The sequence below is a fragment of the Monopterus albus genome, unplaced genomic scaffold, assembly GCF_001952655.1.
Source record: "Monopterus albus unplaced genomic scaffold, M_albus_1.0 scaffold270.1, whole genome shotgun sequence".
Taxonomy (NCBI): Eukaryota; Metazoa; Chordata; class Actinopteri; order Synbranchiformes; family Synbranchidae; genus Monopterus; species Monopterus albus.
The window spans coordinates 1,898,634-1,918,206 of NW_018128150.1; the positions used below are offsets into that span (position 1 = coordinate 1,898,634).

General features: G+C 41.2%; 3 protein-coding genes across 7 annotated transcripts in view; 1 reads left to right on the forward strand and 2 right to left on the reverse strand.

Annotated features, from left to right (window-relative positions):
• Nucleotides 1-2,115, reverse strand: part of slc66a3 (solute carrier family 66 member 3) — a 14,109-nt gene extending 11,994 nt beyond the window's left edge. The window contains exons 1-2 of one of the 2 annotated variants that reach the window (XM_020621945.1): nucleotides 2,048-2,115; nucleotides 1,620-1,699 (exon numbers count right to left, since the gene is read on the reverse strand). In XM_020621945.1, coding sequence (XP_020477601.1) covers nucleotides 1,620-1,678 — 59 coding nt within the window. In that variant the 5' untranslated portion in view covers nucleotides 1,679-1,699; nucleotides 2,048-2,115. Of the gene's footprint in view, nucleotides 1-1,619; nucleotides 2,001-2,047 lie in introns of those variants that run through there. The other variant, XM_020621944.1, reaches the window with a different exon arrangement.
• A 328-nt stretch (nucleotides 2,116-2,443) lies between these two features.
• Nucleotides 2,444-7,089, reverse strand: cimip5 (ciliary microtubule inner protein 5). 2 transcript variants are annotated; one of them, XM_020621940.1, is made up of 4 exons: nucleotides 6,946-7,089; nucleotides 4,961-5,192; nucleotides 4,781-4,820; nucleotides 2,444-3,589 (listed from the first exon to the last, which is right to left on the reverse strand). In XM_020621940.1, exons 2-4 carry the CDS (start codon nucleotides 5,182-5,184, stop codon nucleotides 3,392-3,394), a joined length of 462 nt encoding a protein of 153 aa, XP_020477596.1. In that variant the 5' UTR covers nucleotides 5,185-5,192; nucleotides 6,946-7,089; the 3' UTR covers nucleotides 2,444-3,391. The 2 variants fall into 2 exon arrangements, with proteins under 2 accessions (XP_020477596.1, XP_020477595.1); XM_020621939.1 differs by lacking the exon at nucleotides 6,946-7,089 and having other exon boundaries at nucleotides 4,961-5,453.
• A 301-nt stretch (nucleotides 7,090-7,390) lies between these two features.
• Nucleotides 7,391-19,573, forward strand: part of LOC109972797 (CAP-Gly domain-containing linker protein 4) — a 49,987-nt gene continuing 37,804 nt past the window's right edge. For all 3 annotated transcript variants that reach the window (XR_002276741.1, XM_020621936.1, XM_020621937.1), the window contains exons 1-6: nucleotides 7,391-7,512; nucleotides 10,175-10,340; nucleotides 11,507-11,646; nucleotides 12,445-12,538; nucleotides 12,759-12,920; nucleotides 17,657-17,775. Coding sequence is in view for 2 of the 3 variants with exons in the window: in XM_020621936.1 (XP_020477592.1) it covers nucleotides 7,462-7,512; nucleotides 10,175-10,340; nucleotides 11,507-11,646; nucleotides 12,445-12,538; nucleotides 12,759-12,920; nucleotides 17,657-17,775 (732 nt within the window). In the remaining variant the exon portion in view is untranslated. The remainder of the gene's footprint in view (nucleotides 7,513-10,174; nucleotides 10,341-11,506; nucleotides 11,647-12,444; nucleotides 12,539-12,758; nucleotides 12,921-17,656; nucleotides 17,776-19,573) is intronic.

The following is a 19,573-nucleotide window of genomic DNA, read 5'->3' on the forward strand; positions in this document are numbered from 1 at the left end:
ATTTGTGCACTCCAGAAAAAGTTAAAAACCCACAAAAAAAAAAAAAACGAAAAAAAAGCCGCCATTCGAGAGTGGAACGCGCTAACACATCCGCCTCGCTGGGCGCCATGTTGCAACTTCAAGACAAACAGAACTGACTGTGGGCAGTTTTTCTTGTCCTCAATAATTTAACAAATTATTTTCTCCTGTAAACAAAATATAATTGTCTAGTGTTAAGCCCTCACGGTAGGCTTTTAAAAAAAAAAATATCTGATGGCAGTTTTTCAGCTGTGTGCCTCAAAATCTCTATTATGCATGTTCGAGATGACCCGCATCAGTGCAGATTTATCCACTGGCAATCGGCTCACAATGCATGCCAGTAGTTTTCTGTCCAACTTGATCCTGAGGCGGCTGCAGTTTTTGGAGCTTGGCACAACAGTTGTTCTCCACCGACTGCAAGAGCTCAGGGTATGATGGGAAATGCCTGGCTCTCACCTGATCTAAGAGCTGATTGGCTGAGATGACGTTTTATAGAAACATATCATTTCTTGTACAGCTGCAGTGATTGAATTTTTTGCACTATGAAGGTTTATTCTGTTAGAATAAATGTGTGGCTGATGGTGATTTTTATCGGTCAGAGAAGCTGAATACAGTCATTGTACAGTGCATTACATATAGTTCTCATAGACTGCTATCTGTGATAGTTCTGTTCTACATTATGAACTGATTCATTTCATGAAGTATTATTTAAGTGACACAAATGCCTTTGATGAAGATTCTTTCAGTGACATCTGAAGCAGTGGCAGACTAAATGGAAGAGAGAAATGTAGCCCAAATACATGTTCAGACACAATATTGAGGAGATCAACACAGATCAGCATGTTATCTCTGTCCTTGTCATATACTGTAAGTGTGACCCTGAGTAGAAGCTGAAAAGTTGGTTTGGTTTGATGACCTTTTATTAAATCGGGATCAGACCTAACAGGATGAGTGTTTCTGTGACTTCCTGTACAGACTGAAGGCTGGTGTCAAGCTCCTAAACTGTCCGTCTTGACCGGTTTGGTCACCGACCCCTGCCCTCCTCCGCTTTCCAGTCGAGGCGCAGTTCATCTCTAACGAACCTGTTTTCTGTTTGTCCCGTTTGCGTAATCTAGAATAACAACCAGTTTTGCGTCCTCGTACTTGCACCAATAAGTCCTTTGAGCATTTTCGTCACTTACCCCGTCCAAGGAAAACGGATGATGGTGGAGAAATAACCTAGCCCAAGTTCTGTATATTTTCAATGTAAATAAAAGGTAAGTTGTGCCTCGGATCTATGCCACATTTAACATTATGTACCTGTGCCTCGGGGGCTGTGTTGTTAATGATTTGTTTTCTCTTACAGCCGAACCACGGCCACAATAAATTAGACATATTTCAAACAGACTTTGCAGGTGTGGTTCATTACACAAGATGTGCCCGGTAAGGAACAGGAAGACAACATTATACAGTATCAATTTTACGCCAGCATTTAATAACAGAAGTGAAGGAGAAGTAATTTGTCCCATGCTGTATCAATGTCCACTTTCACCCCCCACTCCCAAAAGTTTTTTTTAAATTAAAATAAACTAGTCAAACAAATTGCACTGAATCTTACATACCCGATCAACTCGAGGAGAAGACTGTTCAGGCTCACTCCAGTCGATGATTTCGCTCGCATCAGAGCAAAAATCTGCGGAAACTTTAGCACCATGCATATAAACAATGTGCTGAAATTGGCAACATGCAACAAGCTATCGGACTGCATTTTGGAGCTTCAAAGAACATGTGAAAAAATTTAGATTGCCGGATCTCTACAATTTTACCAAAACTAGGGACCAGTTTCTGAGGGTCAAGATAATGTAATTTAGAAATACTTGAGTTCTAAACTTTCAAAATAAATGTAGCCTACATAAAACCTATTTTGGATTTGGGTGAAAACATTTTGTAAATATCTAAGAGTATACAAAACTGGGATGTTGAAGCTATTGCAAGTTTGAAAATAACTGCTTTCCTAACTTGTGTGTGTGTGTGTGTAAGAGAGAGATACCTTTATTTTGAAGGCCGGATTTGTTTGATTCTCTTCATGATTTTGTGACCTTAACTCAGTTTGAATGTATCGTGTAGTTTCCTGTCCGTCGGCATTTGTTCTCACTTCCGCATACGTCAACCCAAAGCTGATTGGCTGGTTGTGCTGATAAATGCGTTTGAATTCCTCATTTGTCTCTCCCTTCTCATTTAAATGAGTCTGTAGGCCACTCCAGTATGAAACTACAGTATAAGAATACTATTTTTCTGCAGTCACATGATGGTTACTCTATAAGAATAAATTCCACTTGGAATTATTTCCAAATTAGTCTTGAAAATGGCATCAATGTATAATTTGCTGTACTGATTAAACTATATGTTGATCTGGTGCTTAATAAAATTAATTCAATACTCTAGGCTTTAAAATCTTTATTTGAACAGGACATTGACCTGATAATAGCAACATCCACATTATCATCCATCTGAAGATACAAGCTTCAAATTCACTAGGAACCAAAATTGTTATTGCAGTTAAGGCAAAGGGGCAGTGTGATTTACAACAGTGTTATCATAGCTTTAAGAATGGCATTTTGAGATGTGCTACCATTCACATAAAGTGCAGGTGGGTATGAGCTACATCATTATGAAATAAAAAGTAGTTTCATGGCCCTACCATGGAACAGTGGTTTAGACATCCTAAAACATGTAACAAGGATATTTAACCACTTTAAGCCTGGTTTCAAGCATTATATTTTCTCTTTTGCTTGTTTATTGTGAGTCCCTGCAATACTCTCTGTCTAGCCAGGTTTCTGCAGAGAAATGTAGTAGTGAAACCTATTATTCATTCAACTTTAATCAGGTGTGTTGTTAGATGATCAAGTATCTGATTAAACACATGATAGAGCTTGGATGACAGGAATATGATCTGCCAATGTCTCCCCTTCTTGTCTTTATCAGTGAAATGACTTTCACAATAAGGTTTACACTCTTTGCATGTAGCATTTTTGCCACAAATAAACCACCCAAACCTATAACGACACAGAAATTATAAGACATGATCAGTGAATAACTGAATATGAATACAATGTAGTACAGCAAAGATAATTTTCTTATTACTCCTGACACATTCCCTGAAATGGCTTCTGAACATATTGCTGTTTTTTTCAACCAATTCCCTCAGCATTACAATAACAAAAACCTTAAAGAAAGAAAGGGAAAAAACACCCACTGCCATATCAATCTGAGCTCCTCATAAGGACAGTATAGTTTGAAACAACAGCAAAACAAAAAAAACTAAATGAACAAAAAAATAAAAAACTAACTCTGATGTGCTGAGGTACAGATGTGAACTGCTTTGTCTCATGGTCTAGCAGGGCAGCATCTCTGGATCCAGCTTGTGCTTGTGATGGCTTTCAGACCAGAGTAGCAGCCTATCCAGTTTGAGCAGTTCACTTCCCAGTGGAGTGGACAACCTGCTGCCAAACATCTGGTTGGTGGTGTTGGGGATGCAATCGGAAAAGAGTGACACATAGCTGGGTAAAGGCTCTTCTGTCTTTAGCTGTCCCTACAAACCCACAGGGGTAAAGTCACAGTTAGATGCTTGCTGGAAACATTCAGCTAGATGTGGTTTGACAATAGAGCTATAAATTTATCAGGGACAAATGAGACTTAGTTATCCTGTAATCAACTAGCCTACCACACATCCTTATACCCGATAGCCTACTGCCATTAACAATAATACTCTACTGAGTATTTAGATACAGTATGTGTACTGCAAGGTTGGTGTAGGCCTAACATGACAAAGAAGACTTACTGTGAGTGATAATAATTTGGATAAAAAGCTTTGGCAATATTGCAATTATTTAAAATGCTTACACAACAGGTCAATTTTTATTTTCACCATGTTTGTTTGGTGCAGAGTATGACAGGTAGTATCTCAATCACAAGAACTTGCAAATGCTTCTTATGTTTTCAATGCATTTAGTGTTTTTGAGTGTCATGCCATTGGTGAAAAATCTGGATATTTATTCATTTGAATATACAAAGAGGTTTAGCGCCAATAAGGTTTTTAGATGAGAAGTAAAGTTCTTTATTTCACAGGAATCTCAACATTTGTGCAATTTAACATATAGGCTACATACTGTATGTCAGAGGTAAAAGTAACCAAGTACACTTACTCCAGCACTGTAGCTAAGTACAATTTTGAGGTATCTGTACTTTATGTGAGAATTTTCTTTTACTTCATTCTTCAATGTCACTACATCTAATAATCAGGATAATCACCTTTATTTGGCCAAGTATGTTGCACACACAAGGAATTTGTTTCAGGTACAGAACCGAGGCAGCCATCTGCAGTGCTAACTCACACCAATGGCTCTAACCATTGGAGGCAACTTGGGGGTTCAGTGTCTTGCCTTTTTTACTCCACTATATTTATTTGATAACTTTAGTTACTAGTTAATTTTCGGAATCAGATGAGTAAATAAAATACATTATAATAAGACTTTGTTGATCCTTGTTGTAAAATTCACAAGCTACCCAGCAGTATGTAAAGTACTTCAAATTATACCACATAGGGTATAAATTAGCTCAATTTTTACCAGTTGCAGCATTCAATTTGATGTACACAATAATGTATCAGTAATGATAATATATACTGTACACATTATTGTGAAATGTGCCACTGTGCATAATGAGTCGATTTACCTTTCAGCACATGGTTATGCTATTACTTTTTTGCTGTATGTAGTCTTACCATCGGGTCATAGTTTCTGAGAAAGCTCCAGTTCTTCTCCCTGTGGACCATGATAGGCTATTGGTTAAGTCTGTTTAGCTTCAGCTTCAATTGACTCCAAGACTTTAGAGTAATCAACATGGAAATTAAGCCTTCTCTTCCACACATTATTTAAACGGCTTAGTGCCGAGTCATACTCACCATTCCCGCACTCCTCTCACCTCTCTCCATACCAGCTCTCTCCACACTTGGTCCTGTTTAACGGGATCTCTCTTGTCTGGATTTTGCTCCAAGGACACCGCGTCTCCTTTAGCGTAGCGCGTTCTGTCCGCAGGTGGCTGGGTTGTCTTCGGTCTGGTTCCATCGGATCGTTCTGGTAACCGGTAACCCGCAGAGGATACACGCCTTATATTGTTCAAGTCCATTTTGGTGGCTAGATTATAAAAATAATGCATCTGTTAGAGGCGCCAGTTATTGCGCTTGGTTTGTGTGCCTGTAAGCGAGGTTATGTAAAGCAATCACTGCCACCGTTTTGTTTACGTTTCCATGGAAACGGTGTTCGGGCACTTATCGCTTAGCCTGTACTGTTTTTACAGCTGAGGACATAGGCTACATTCAGGATATAGGCTACAGTATTGTGTTTTTACAGCTGAGGACATAAGCTACATTCAGGATATAGGCTACAGTATTGTGTGAATAGGACCTAGGCTGCATCATCACTCTCAGGGAATCTGGTGCAACTGCGAAATTGAAGTTTGGCGGAGCTGTCGCTGCACTACAAATTGAAGCAGACGTTTGTATATCCTAAGCCGGAGTCATTATTTAAAATTATTTATTACATTTTTTGTTTAATTGTATTGGTAGCATATTGTGCGTACTGACTTTTATTTCTGGATGTAATGTCCAGAGGTTGTTGGTCATGATTTCAAGAGACTAAATCACCATTCTCATCTCCATCACTCATGCTGACACGCAGACCCACACCGACACACCTGAACTGGATAACAAAACAGGGTAGTGACAAATGTTGGTGGAAAGATGGAATGGCTGACTGCTTGGAGCAGACCTGAACTTGAACCGGTTAACTGTTCACCAACAAGAAACGAGGTCTAAGACAGTGGCAGCGGCAAGTGCTGAGGCCTCTTCAGCATCTATCTATCAGTGAGACTGGCCTTGGATGTGTCCTGCATCCCATTGTTTCCCTTGGGACATCTGTTGGATTAAAAGATGGCTATAGACATGCATGCAGACTGGTATGATAAGGCAGAAGTTGACTTTATATGGTTGACAGGTCAACTTCTGCCTTATCATACCAGTCTACATGCATATCCTATGGGTATGAATGTAAGCAATATGCTGTAGAAGATATCAGTGTATCAAAGTGAATGTCTGAACCACATCTAGTGTACTGTAGGGCCTAACAGAGGCTAGGTTGTGAATTAAAATAAGAAAACAGGCTACTTTATACCACTTAAAAAAATAAAATAAAATAAAATATGTAAAATGTTTTGAAATGATTTAATAACAAATATTTAAAAATAACAGTTTATGTGAAAAACCTTTCTGTTATGCATTAATAATAGACTACCGTGCTATTCAAACGGCAACTGCCACCCGGAAGTGTACAATAAACGCTTTTATTCTGGAACAGGATGTGTATTCATTATACAGCACAGAATTTAAATCCGCTGCTAGCCTTCTTATTATTTTCCAGATGAGCGAACTGCAACAAGCAGCGAGGTCAAGGTAAAAATAATTTTTGTGTCATGTTGGCTTTCTAACATGATGTTTGTTTCTGTTTGTAGTCGTAAAATGCATATATTTAAGCAGCTACAAGACTTGGGCTAATATTTGCCCTAGATAACGTTGTCAGTTACTTTCGAAGAGCCAACGTGAGTGAACATCAGAGACAAGGCACTTCATCTCTCTTGGCAACTTTTTCCACATTGCAGGAGCATAAAGTCAGTGGTTGCTAATGGTTCACTGTCACTAAGCGTCAGGTAAAACAGATGTGTAAGCTAGCTATCTGTCACTAAGCCCAAACCGGCTTTTAAACATATGCTAGCCCTGTAACAGTTTCCTATTAACAGGGACATATTTTAAATGTGTAAGATATTTGAGAATTGCATAGCTTTAGTGCTGCAAACGAGTGAGATGAGAGACTGGGTATTGCTGAGTAGACTGACCTCTTTAATGTTAGCTTGGTACAGGAAATGTCCACGCTAAAACTCTACAAAGTGTACACCCAGTAGCCCGACATGAGTAATGTAGCTTAATAGGTTGAATGTTAGTTGTATGGAATAATGCTCGACCGCAGATGAGTGGAATGTAAACAGGTGTTTTCAATTATCTCCGTTAATTAGACCTCTGCTTAGGCTGAAGGCGAATGGGGCTGCTGGGAATTCAAGGATCCGACCAAGCTACATGTACTGATAAAACGTATAGGGGTGTGTAATTAGGCCAGGTTAAAGCACCTGTGCTGGTGTCTCATTTGTGTGCTAGGACTTGCTAATAATCAATCTGGAGACCCTGAACAGCTCTTCTAAAATGCCCAGTTAATGAACTATGATTCTCAGGGAATGTTTGTGTGCATTGATAAAATCCTACAACAGAACTGTATAATGTTTTTTTTATGATATCATGTTCATCATGGCATTTGAAAGATTCACAGACACAGAAATTAGTCAAAACAACTAGTTTGGATGTCTGGAATAAGTAGGTGTAAAGCAGCGGATGCCAAAATGAGTTACCAGGTATTGTTTCTTCATTAGCTTTGAGGATGGGAGTGTGATGATGTCATGGGTCAGACAAACAAGGAGAGGCTTATTGTAAACCAGGCTATTGTCATGGGTCAGACAAACAAGGAGAGGCTTATTGTAAACCAGGCTATTGTCCCAAGTCACAATGCAGAGTCTTAATGCCTAGACAGTCTGTCTGTGACCTGAGAGAGGCATAGAGAATTTCTCATCTCACTCCACTCAGCAGAGAAAGTTGGTGTTGAAAAGCTAGTACATACCAAATGGAACCATGAAAACCTGTGTAGCCCGTTGGCAAATACTGGGCTGGTACTTCTTACAAATGAATATGGCTTGTGTTGTTACAGCTTTAATTGTATTTGTGATGTAAATGCCAATTCTGGGAAAGCTGTATTGGTTACCACACTAGGTTCACCCTCTTTATGCAGTCATAGTAATGTGATTGGTCGAAGGAATCTGGCAACCTGTGTTACCTGCTGTGATTGGGGGGAGAGGGGTGTGTGAAAGAAGTTGCAAGGGGTTAGAGAAAACAGAGGGAGAGAAAAGAGGGAGAGAAATTTGCCCAGGGCCGGGCACGAATGCTGTGACAAACTTTCGCCGACGGAGCCAGCCGGTTTGCCGTGTGGGAGCTGTGAAGCGGAGACGGTAAACTCACTTTGAAGATAGTGAGCGGCGCTTAGCTTTAGCCGTGCTAGCCGGCTCTGGTTAGAGCCCGAATGTGTTAGTGGGACGAAATGTTAGGTAATGGTTTACCAAAGGAGGCAGGAAAAGCAGAAGTGTAAATAATAAAATGAATGACTGAACTCCATTCAGCTACTTCAATGTCATGATGCTGCGAATGCTGGCTCATTGTCACTGTCAGGGCTGAATAGGATGGAGCCATTGTTAATATTATTAGCAACACCTGTGCTTCTTAGTCATTTTTGGCATACTGAAACCCCATTATTTCAGATTCCCCCCCCCCTTTAAAATGGAGAAAAGTGCTTTTTTGCAAAGATGTAAAAGATGCACCTCTCTTGCTGGAGCTGGTAGGGAATCAGAATCTTGCCTGTGGCTGGATTCTTGCTTTCAGGGGGAATTGAACACAGACCTTAATGATGAGGGACATTCTTCTGGTCACAACCACCATTTTGCAGCCCTTTTATTGCACCATCACCCTACAGCCACATTCTCTGCATTGTAGGTCTTTGGTTGACCAGTTAGATGTGGTGACAGTGGGGTCAATGGTGCACACGACTGGAAAATGATAGTAGCATTCCAGCTGAGGAGAGTCAGAAGTGTGCAGCCTGTAAATAGCCACTGAACCTGGGAGACGGGGGAGCAACAGGGTATAATCAGAGAGAGGGGTGGGTAACTGGAGATTGAAGAGGGGACAGCTTATGTGCTTGGGAGTTATTTTGGGATGCAACTTGGTTAGATGTTTTACTGGACCCAGTCTTTGTCTCTTGATTTTAGTTTAGCGGGACTGGGTGGCTCTCATGGAAATCAACAAGAAAGGGGATAAAGGAGAAGATGACAGTGAGTTCTGGTTGCTTGGGTGGATTTTAAGCCGAGTTGCCTTTCCAGGCTTTGGCCTGTGAGTGTGTTTGCTTCTAGTTGAACTTCTTAAGTGTTCTGTCCTTTTCCCCAGCTTGCTATTGTCCTTTAACAAGTGTCAGTGTTTCAAGGTTAGACTTGTAATTAAACATATGCACCATAAATGTATTTTGTTTTAAAATCTGTGGCCACTGTTATCAACCCATGAAATGGTGAAATCAGTGTAGGCCTATACTGGATGTAAGAGAACTCATGAGTCAATTTGTCTGAGCGTGTTCCATTTCAAAAGGCTTTGACTGAAGTGAATAAAAATATCACTAATCAATATTTAACTTTAAAGGTGTGATATTTTTATCCAGTAAATTCCACTTTGAGGTTTCATCACAAAATACTAGACCCACTTTAGGACCAAAACTGCTCATGATTTTAGTGGGATCAGATGATTTGAGAACTTAGAGGATAAGGCTGGTCATTTTCTGTATTAATAGTGTTTTCAGCAAATACCCATGAATTACCTCTACTCATGGTTAACGTTCTCTCCAGCCAGGATAAGGTAGGTCATCTGCGCCATAGGCCTCCATTGTTGTTCAGAAACAATTAAAAACACATCAGTGAAACACACAGCTGCACTGGGTGACACATTTTTTTCATTATTGATTTTGAATTAGTATTGGTTGGATATGTGTAATCATGTGTGTTATTGTCATTTGATCATTGTTCTGTTCTGTTCTGTCTGCATGTTTGAAAGAATAAATCAATCAATCAATTATGAAATGCCACACATGTGCTGCATATTTGTTAAAAATGTTGCCCCCAAATGCTCCAAACGACCATACCTTTTCACACATTTAAAGTAGCAAGACTCAACTACACATGCATGAGACCTCCAGGAAGAGTAGCTTATCTCATTGCATCAGCTAATGGGGATCATATTTGTGAAAACCAAATCAAATCTCTGTGACAGTATGAGGTGCTGGTGAACTGTTGGCCTCTGTATGGGAAGCATTGAAATCACTATTAATATAGTACATGACTGGTCTTATCCTTTGTGTAGTCCTGTCTCTTCATAAAAGAAGTGAAGGTGTCAGGGCTTTATAGTGATTAGACCTACTTATGTTCTCAGAATAGAACTTTATATCATCCAAAGGCCCTGAGGGGGGTGATGACAAAGGAGGATGTTTCAGAGCTGGTCGAGAGGGACTCAGTCCTGGGCTGCCATACTAGACACAGTTCCCATCTGCGGTCAGTTACCCACCAGGTGGCTTCTGCACCCATGCCAAGTGATTGTGGTCAGTATCTACATGCATAATCTCTCACACATACACTTATAGGGAGGTGTGTGACATTTCAGGCTAATTTACACACCACTGTATTTTTGATTATGCAGTTGAAATAATGATGAGCTGATGACTGGTTATGATTGTTGACCATTTAATCTGTGTACCACTAGGCAAGATTTATCAGATTAATCAAGGTTCAAGCAGTAATAATCATGTCTGAGATAATCCTGGTGGAACAAAAAAACTGAAGTCCTGAGTTCACGCTTGGTAATTATACTCACTGCTGCTTCAAGTTTTAGGGTGACAGGAATGTTTTTGTCATTGTTTATTATTGTAATTTTGTCATAGAATCAGTTTAATGTTAATAGTTGAACACAGTTTTGTTGGCTGACACAAGCTGATGACTGTACATGCTGGCCAAAAGGGGGTTCGCATACATTGAATCCTTTATCCAATGGATCAGCACTAAAATCTAATCAGTTGTCCCATGGGCCATACCCTACCTCCCCAAAAATATTCATTAAAATTCATTCATTATTTTTTGAGTTGCACTGTTAACACACAAACCAAAAAATGCTAGTAAAAACCTAACCCCTGCTCTTGGCGGTAGTAAAGTCAGAAATCAGTAAGCTGAAAAGCTTTGACTCTCTATTTTCTCATGTAGCCCAGTGTGGGTTTGACAAGTAGTACGTAATTCCACAAATTATTAAAATTTATACTTAAACTGGTAAAATAATCTCTAATGTGAGTACTTAATTTCAGATTATTATTATAGTGTCTTTTGAATCAGAATAAAACTTAAACAGATTCCTCTTATCTACAATACAGTTAGTAAAGTGAATGGAAAATAATCCTTATTAAATTTTATGTGTTGGTATTCATTGTGAAAGCAAAGCCTATTTGTTCTCAGGCTCAGCTGGGTCCTTTAATGCTTCACTTGGTTCATAGCATGCCATCCACTGTCATGACTAATTTCATTTGCCTCTTAAAGCACAGCAAGGGCAACTGTCTATTGCAGAAAGTCAGTGTGTTTGTGTACCTGCTGTCCTCCCATGCATATACAGGAGAAAATGGAACATACAGTAAAGCTTTGGATTTCCAGTTCAACCGATAAAGATGAAATACATTATTTTTTTTTTTTTTTTTTTTTCTGTTGTCCTTCACTTCACCTCCAGAGTTATCCTTCTTTGACCCCAGTGACCCACAGTGCCGGGAGGTTCTTCTGGATCCCAGCACCACCATACCAGAGCTGTTTGCTGTGCTCAGACAGTGGGTCCCCCATGTTCAGAAGAACGTCAACGTCATCGGCAATGAGGTGACTCCATACTACATTTCCGCCATGGGGGCGACTGTGGCTCAGGAGGTAGAGTGGGTCGTTTCCTAACCGGAGGATTAGCGGTTCGATTCCCGGCTTGTCCAGTCAACATGTCGAGGTGTCCTTGAGCAAGACACTAAACCCCCAGTTGCTCCCGGTGATGTCACCGGTGTGTGAATGCGTGAGTGCTTGGGAGTGCGAATGGGTGAAAGGCTGAATAATGTGTGAAAGCGCTTTGAGTGTGCTGTAAAAGCATAGAAAGGCGCTATACAAGTATAAGACCATTTACCATTTCTCACTGTCTACATGCTCTGATACTGGTTGATTACATTGCTTTTGTGCAAATATAAGAGCATGCACATACCCAGGTGGTATGTACTTTTGTGCTTTCAGTTGTCACAAATAACTCATTTACAAGTCACTGGGGAAACTACTTTAAGACAAATATTTTATTCATTATAACAGTCATAATATGAGTAGACGATATGAATAAAAGCTTGTGGGTGTTGGTGGAATCCCTGCCAACCCACCCCCATGCCACCTCCCCCAGAGTTGCACACAGTTGCTGCAATGCAGTAAATTATGCAAAGAGCCACTTCTGTCAAGGGTAAAACAGGTGATTAGTTTCTCTCAATAACTGCTACCCTTAAGAATTAAATGCCTTGATTTAGTGTCAGTTTGCACAACAATTCTGGTCCAGATTTGAATACAAGTGGAGCTATACGAGGACCATTGTGCTTGTTATTCAACAGCTCACCAGGTCCTTAGTGGCACACTTCATATCTTGTCTTTGTACAGATTCTAAAGAGAGGCTGTGGTGTGAACGATCGAGACGGACTAACAGATATGAGCCTCTTGCACTACTGCTGCAAAGCCGGGGCTCCGGGCATTGGTTAGTATTGACAGAGGACACTCAGCGGTTTACACAAATCTTTCTTGTCTGTGTGTTAGTTTATCTTGCTGCTCTCATCACTGAACATAATCCTGTATCACTCAGTAAGCACTGCTGTTCATCAGTGCTACTCTTTAAACGGAGTCTCTAGAGTTGACATATTGTCCATTACTCCCCCAGTCCAACAAACACATAACCATATCTCTCATCTGTTCCTCAGGTGATGCAGAGACAGCAGCCAGCTTTGCCTGCCAGCTCCTTGCTCTGGGTGCTGATCCTAACCTTCGCTCACGCTGGACTAACATGAAGGCCTTGCACTACGCTGCTTACTTTGATGTGCCCCAGCTTATCCGGGTGGTGGTGCAGGCCTCTCAGCCTGGAGGTGAGGACAGTGCTGCAGCCAGAGGAGAGAAGGGGAGGTTCGCTCCAACCCTCAGTATAGGACTAACATTTCTATTTTCAAAACGAGCTGTTGTGAGCATAAAGTCCTCAGTAAATTATTTTGATTGTGTGGTGAGTAGACTGATTGGTCCTTTTTTAATGTACACCCACACTAGCCAAATTTTCAGTATACATCATCCTTGCAATACAGCCCAACTTCATGAGGCTCATCTCTCTGTGGCAACTCTTGTTGGTAGTGCTGTTGTTGTGGTGAGGTTTTCTGACTTGGCCGATAAAGCTTTGCTGATGGTACTGAAACAAATAACAAGAAAGACATTGTAAACTACAGTCTGTCCTGAAGGTCCCTGACCATATCTTCAAATAGGGGTGAGTGGATACTTTTCCTATCAATACACACGAGTATAGACAAATTATGGCACATGGTGTCATTTTGAAACACAGGCGATGCTCTGTTTGCATTCAACTAGTTTTCATTTGTAAAATTTACGTGTGATAAAGCACATCATGTCATCTCTGGTCAAACAGCTGGATGAGCTGTGCCAATATACTGTGAGTAGAGAGACGAGGCCTGATGAACAGCTTGACAAACGGCTTCTACAGAATTTAACAAAGTCATGTAGTGTACACATATGTGACACTTACATTTATCAAGTGTAAATGTTGTCAAAATTAATGATTTTAGAAATGTTTAACTCACAGAATCCTGCATTTATAACTATATAACACGTTCTTAGCAAGATGAAATGATTCCCTTGTGGTTATTAACTATAAAAACATAAATTTTACATTCACAGCAAGTGCACACTTTTAGCACTGCTGTCCAGCAGTATCTCAAAATTGGGCGGGTAGAGTTTTGCATTTTTGAAGAAGGCCCGGTAGTGTTTGTATTTTTTTCTTGCAGCTCAGGAAAGTTGGGCTGCTTCAAGCGCTGCTGGTCCAGCTCTACACTGCTGTAATTGAGTACACTATCACATCCTCCATCTCTCTGCATCATTGCACTCTAAGCGGAAATTACAGCGCACTGTACAATGTGCAGGGAAAATCATTGGTTGCCAGTTTCCCTACCTTTAGGACTTGTACTCATCTAGGATGAGGAAGAGGGTGGGAAAAATCTATGGCTGATTGAGTGGAGGTTGAGAGCCCTAGACTCTAGACTCGGTGTTTATTGTCATGTGCACAGTGAGGAAACATGTTTCCCTGTACAATGAATTTCTTACTTTGCTGTCCACAATGAATGCCAAACAACGCATGGTGAAATATAAGGTAGATAAACAGCACACAAAGTAAGTGCAATTATACTTAAAGGCAAAGTGGGGTGCAGACCCAGTGTAGACAGTTTGTCGGGGACAAACGTGTTGAAGGCGGAGCTGTAGTCAGTGAAGAGTATCCTGATGTAGGAGTCTCTGTTTTCCAGATGAGAAAGGAAATAGTGTGGTGTGGCAGCAATAGCCTCTGAGGTGGCTATTGCTGGTGGTGGTTGGGCTGGTAGGCATACTGCAGGGGGGGTCCAGGGTGTCCAGTATACTGCTGTGGGTGTGGGCCAGCACCACCCTCTCAAAACACTTCATAATGATTGGAGTGAGCGCCACTGGCCTGTAGTCATTCAGACAGGTGATTGGGCTCTTCTTGGGGAGGGGTATGATTGTTGTGGTCTTAAAGCAGGAGGGAACGATGCTCTGGCTGAGGGAAAGGTTGAAGATGGAGGTGAGAACAACAGCCAGCTCTTTGGCACATGCTCTCAATGCCCGCCCAGGGATATTGTTTCGGCCCTGCCGCTTTGAGGGGATTGACCTTCCTCAGGGTTTTGAGTACCTGGCCTGATGTGATAGTTAGTGGAGGGGAGTGGGGGGTTGGGTGGTCCAGGTGTGTGTGTGCCTCCTCTGTGCTGTAGCTGGAGGTCTCAAAGTGGGTGTAGAAGGTGTTGAGGTCATCCGGCAGGCTGTCTGTGGAGCTGATGATGCTGGTGGTGGTCCTGTAGTCTGTGATGTACTGCAGGCCTTGCCATATCTACCCAGCATCAACAGTAGAATAGAAGCCACTCAGCTTCTGCTGCTGTGATGGCCTTCCTCAGTCTGTACTTCACAGATTTGTACTCTGTCTCATTGCTTGAACTGAATGCAGGAGAGTGAGCGCGCAGCATGTGGCGTACCTGACTGTTTATCCAGGGCTTCTGGTTGGGAAAATTCCTGACTTGTATGGTGGGCACAATGTTGTCAACACAAGTGCTGATGTACCCAGTCACATACTCAGCACAGTCCTGAATGCTAACAGAAAAGTCTTCCAAGGTGGCTGCAACTTTAAACACATCCCAGTCTGTCTGAGCAAAACAGTCCTGCAGGGTGCCCTCAGTCTCTGGGGTCCAGAGTTTGACTTGTTTGGTGACAGGGTTTGTTTGTTTCAGTCTTTTGTCTGTAAGCTGGCTACAGGAACAAGGAAATGTGGTCCGAGTGTCCGAAGTGGGGGCAGGGTGCAGCCCTGCATGCACCACCATGATCCAGAGTGTTCTTTCCCCAGGTGGGAATGTCCGCATGTTGGTAATTTTTGAGGAGTACAGTCTGTAGATTGCACTGGTTAAAGTTGCCAGTGACGATAAAAACAGCATCAGGGTGAGCTGTCTCTAGCGTGCCGATGACATCGTGGAGTTTTCTGAGAGCAGCTGAGGAATTAGCTCTTGTATATACATATACTCCAGCAAAAAACACACTGCTAAATTCTTTTGGTAGATAATGGGGCCGGAATTTCAGCACTAAAAGTTCTATTTGTCATTATCAGTGCTTATACACAGTCTGTATATCTCCACGCCATGAGTTGATAAATACACACACACACACACACACACACACACACCAACTACTTTGGCCTTACCAGAAGCTGAAGTATGGCCTCCTCGGTGCACGGAGTGAGTCTGTAGCTGAACTGTGGATTTTGGGACTTTGTCTGATAGCCAAGTCTGAAATTAGGGCACAACATTCCCTTATTTCCCACTGCATTGTAATCCTAGCTCCATTGTAATCCTAGTTCGTCCAGCTTGTTCTCCAGAGACTGCACATTCGCTAGCAAGAGGCTGGGTTGTGGTGGTCTGTAGTGATGGGAAGTTCGAATCATTTTACTGATTCGGTTCTATGAATCTCGTTCACCAAAATGAACGAATTTTTTTTTCACATCATTTCGTTCACTTCAGCAGAACGTAATTAAAATGTTACATGTTAATTCCCCATCTACTTACGCACATATTGATCACGTTTTGAATAAGAAATAACTGTAATGCAGCCAAGGTCATATGATAAATAATATTATTAGATTTTTTACCTGTTTTTTTTTTTTTTTTTGAAAGCGCGAGAAGAGAAGACAGGAGAGGACTGTATAAAATCAAAGTTTACTCAGTCTGGGCACAGGTCAGACAAGGCAGCGCTGGGATTAGAGAGACAGAGCTCACGCAGAAAAACTGTTCTCTGAACCACGAGGTATGTTTTCTCTCATTACATTTATCTTCTCGGGCTGAGTCCGCCCTGTACAGAGGTACAACATTTCACGCTTCGTAATCCTTTTGGCCATTTGGTGTGAGCAGGTCAACCCCTGCTTCACGTCAGTTTACTGTACCTGTGTTGGAAACCAAATGTGTGTGTATGTTGTAATTTTCAGGCGGTCGCTAGTAATCTGAGGACTGAACAATTGGTTGTCTGTGCTGCAGACCCCCTATCTGTATAGGCTATTGCAGGACCTAGTGAGTATGCTAAACGGGCCAGGTGGTCATCTCATTTTGTAGGCCCCCTGTCTCCGCAAGCTACATGACAAAGCAGAACTAGGAATATGCTAAGCGGGCCTAGGTGAAGATGCAAAACAGGCTAACAGGTTTGTGTTAAAATGTGAAATAGGCCATCTGGTTACTTGAAGGCACAGACATCATGTCTCTACAAAAGTTGCAGCATAAAGTTCCAGAGTTTCACTCAGTAGAATATGGCAGTCATCAATCAGTCATTTAATATATATAAACAAGGCAAATACAGGTATGAAAAGTAACAAAGGCCAAATAAAGTTATGAGGGGTAACTTAAGGAAACTAAAGTTATGAAAAGTAACTAAAGCTTATAAAGTAACTAGAGCCTATAAGATTCAAATTTTAGAATATGGTACCTGTGTCTTGAGGCTATGCAGTCTGTTACTTCATCACCCTACCTCCGGATATTTTGGGTCAAATTTGTTTAGTCTTTTGTCATGTAACATCCGAAGATAAGTTGTGCCGTGCTCTGCCATCTTCTGTATAGTATACAGAAAGATTTTCCCTAATTTCAAGTCAAAGCTAGCCTCTAACAATGGCCAAGAGAAAAGTTGATTCTGAAAACAGAGCCTTTCAAAACCGGTGGGAGGCTGAGTATGTGTTGACTGACATTGTCGGTAAACCCGTGTGTCTTATTTGTGGAGCTAATGTGGCTGTAATTAAGGAATATAACCTAAGACGACACTACGAGACGGTTGGTGATTTTAAGTTCAAGTTTATTTATTTTGGAATAATATTGTATCCTGTTTCGATTCATATTTATGTTCAAAAAAACATTTAGTTTTAGTCTGTTCAATAAATGTTTATCCTGTTTGGCCTGCGACCTAAAGTGTGCTTTGAGTTTTGGCCCCCTGTGCGATTGAGTTTGACACCCCTGCCATAGGGCCTGCACAAAAGAGCTGATGCAGTCTCTCCTGATTGGCTTTTTCTTTATTGCAGATGTAGATGCCACCTGCAGTGACTTTAATTTTGGCACTGCCCTGCACATTGCTGCATCCAACCTCTGCATGTCGGCTGTCAAATGTCTCTTGGAGCTGGGAGCTAATCCTGCTTTCAGAGTAAGTGACCCTGTTCCTCGACATACACGCACACATCAGCAGGTATTGTAATGTCCATACGAGTTTGAGAAAATATAGTTTTCAACAAATTAAAATGGCACTAGTCCATCAAGTTGTGCAGTATAATGCAATAAAATACAACAACAATTTCATTAGATTGTGGGTGTGGATGATGCTACTTCTGCCCTGTGTTTGCTTGCACATGTCATCAATCAGAAATACAAAGGGGGGGGGTTGACTCCCACAGTTTTCCCATGATCTATGCTGCTTATCTGGGAGAGGGTAGCAGGGGGCCAGGAGCCAGCCCCAGCTGATGTTGGGCAAGAGGTGGGTACACCCTGGACAGGTTTCCAGTCTATCACAGGGCTGACACTTAGAGAGAGACACTCACTCTTACAGGCCATTTAAAGTCGCCAGTCAACCTAAAGCTGGGCACATGCTTGACGACTGCAGTGCTGATTATGAATGGTGTTTGGATGTGATGACTGACTGGGCTGAGTCAGCCTCAGTCTGGGCCAGTTGTTGTTGATATTTGGCAGATAAAATCATGTGGCATGCGCCAAGTCTTAAGAACCATTTGTTCCATTAAAAAATTTTTTTTAAACATGTTTAATATTTATGACTGATATTTGTGATCGATGATGTCATGTGCATGTTCCCTGAGGGAAACATACCAGGTGTGCACTGGACAGCTAAAGTGAAGAAGAAAAACTGACTAAACTATGGCAGGAAAATGAACACCTCTACCACATTAACGTAATTCAAACGTGCACCACATCATACTGTACATTTCAGTTCTCTCTGTAGCTGTAGAGTCTGGATTGTGACTTCTCTCCATCCAGGATCTCACCCAATCATTGCACCCCCCCCCCCTTTTTTCCCCTTTTTCCAGCACAAATTGAAGTGTAAATTAGGTTGCGTCCATATTTATTTTAGTATGAGGACACATTGAGTGTGTTGTCCACAGAGGTTGATCAGTCCGTAAGTGCATGGCATGGAGGACCTGTACACCTCATGGGTCAAAAGAAGGGTGGAGAGGATCACTGCAGACCCCTCGCATTACAGAATTACAGTAAATGAGACTTTTCGTAAAAGATTTCCTATATTAGGTTTTAAAAAAAATATAATGGTATACAGTTTTACTTACTCTCCCAGGCCTTACATTCAGGTATTAGTTGTTTATTTTCATCAAAGCTGGTTGAACAGAAATGGTATTAATATTTTGTATGAATCCATTTTTCCACAGGAGGTCACCAAAGAGCTGCACACCTTAATTCAGTAATTCCCTTGCTCAAACACGAGTGTTTGATCAAAGCTTGGAGAGTATGTATATGTTGGCTCAGATGAACCAGCTTGACTTTTTGTAACCCTTTGTTTAGAGATATTGTAGGTTAGAGTCATGGATAATTATTCCTTAACTTGTCAAGGAAAAGTAAAATCACCATTGAAAGATTAAATTCTGTCAGCTTTATTATTTGTTTATCAAGTCTAAACCACTCGTGGGTGTACAGAAGTCATAACATTGAGTAAACTGATTTGAATCTTACTCAGAAGTACTGTACAAAATGTACAGGACACATGAAACAGCATTAGTTTTATGTTGCCTGGAGCCTGAGAATCCATAATCTAGTGGACAAGGTAGTTAAGTGAAACAATTGTCTGTATTGCATCACCATTGGTCCCATTTGTCAGTACTTTACATCTTTACCCTACTTTGGTTTGTAATTTGTGTCATTTGCATTTGAAAAATGGTGACTGTGGCTGGCAGTGGAGTAAAAAAGGCATGATACTAGAGCAG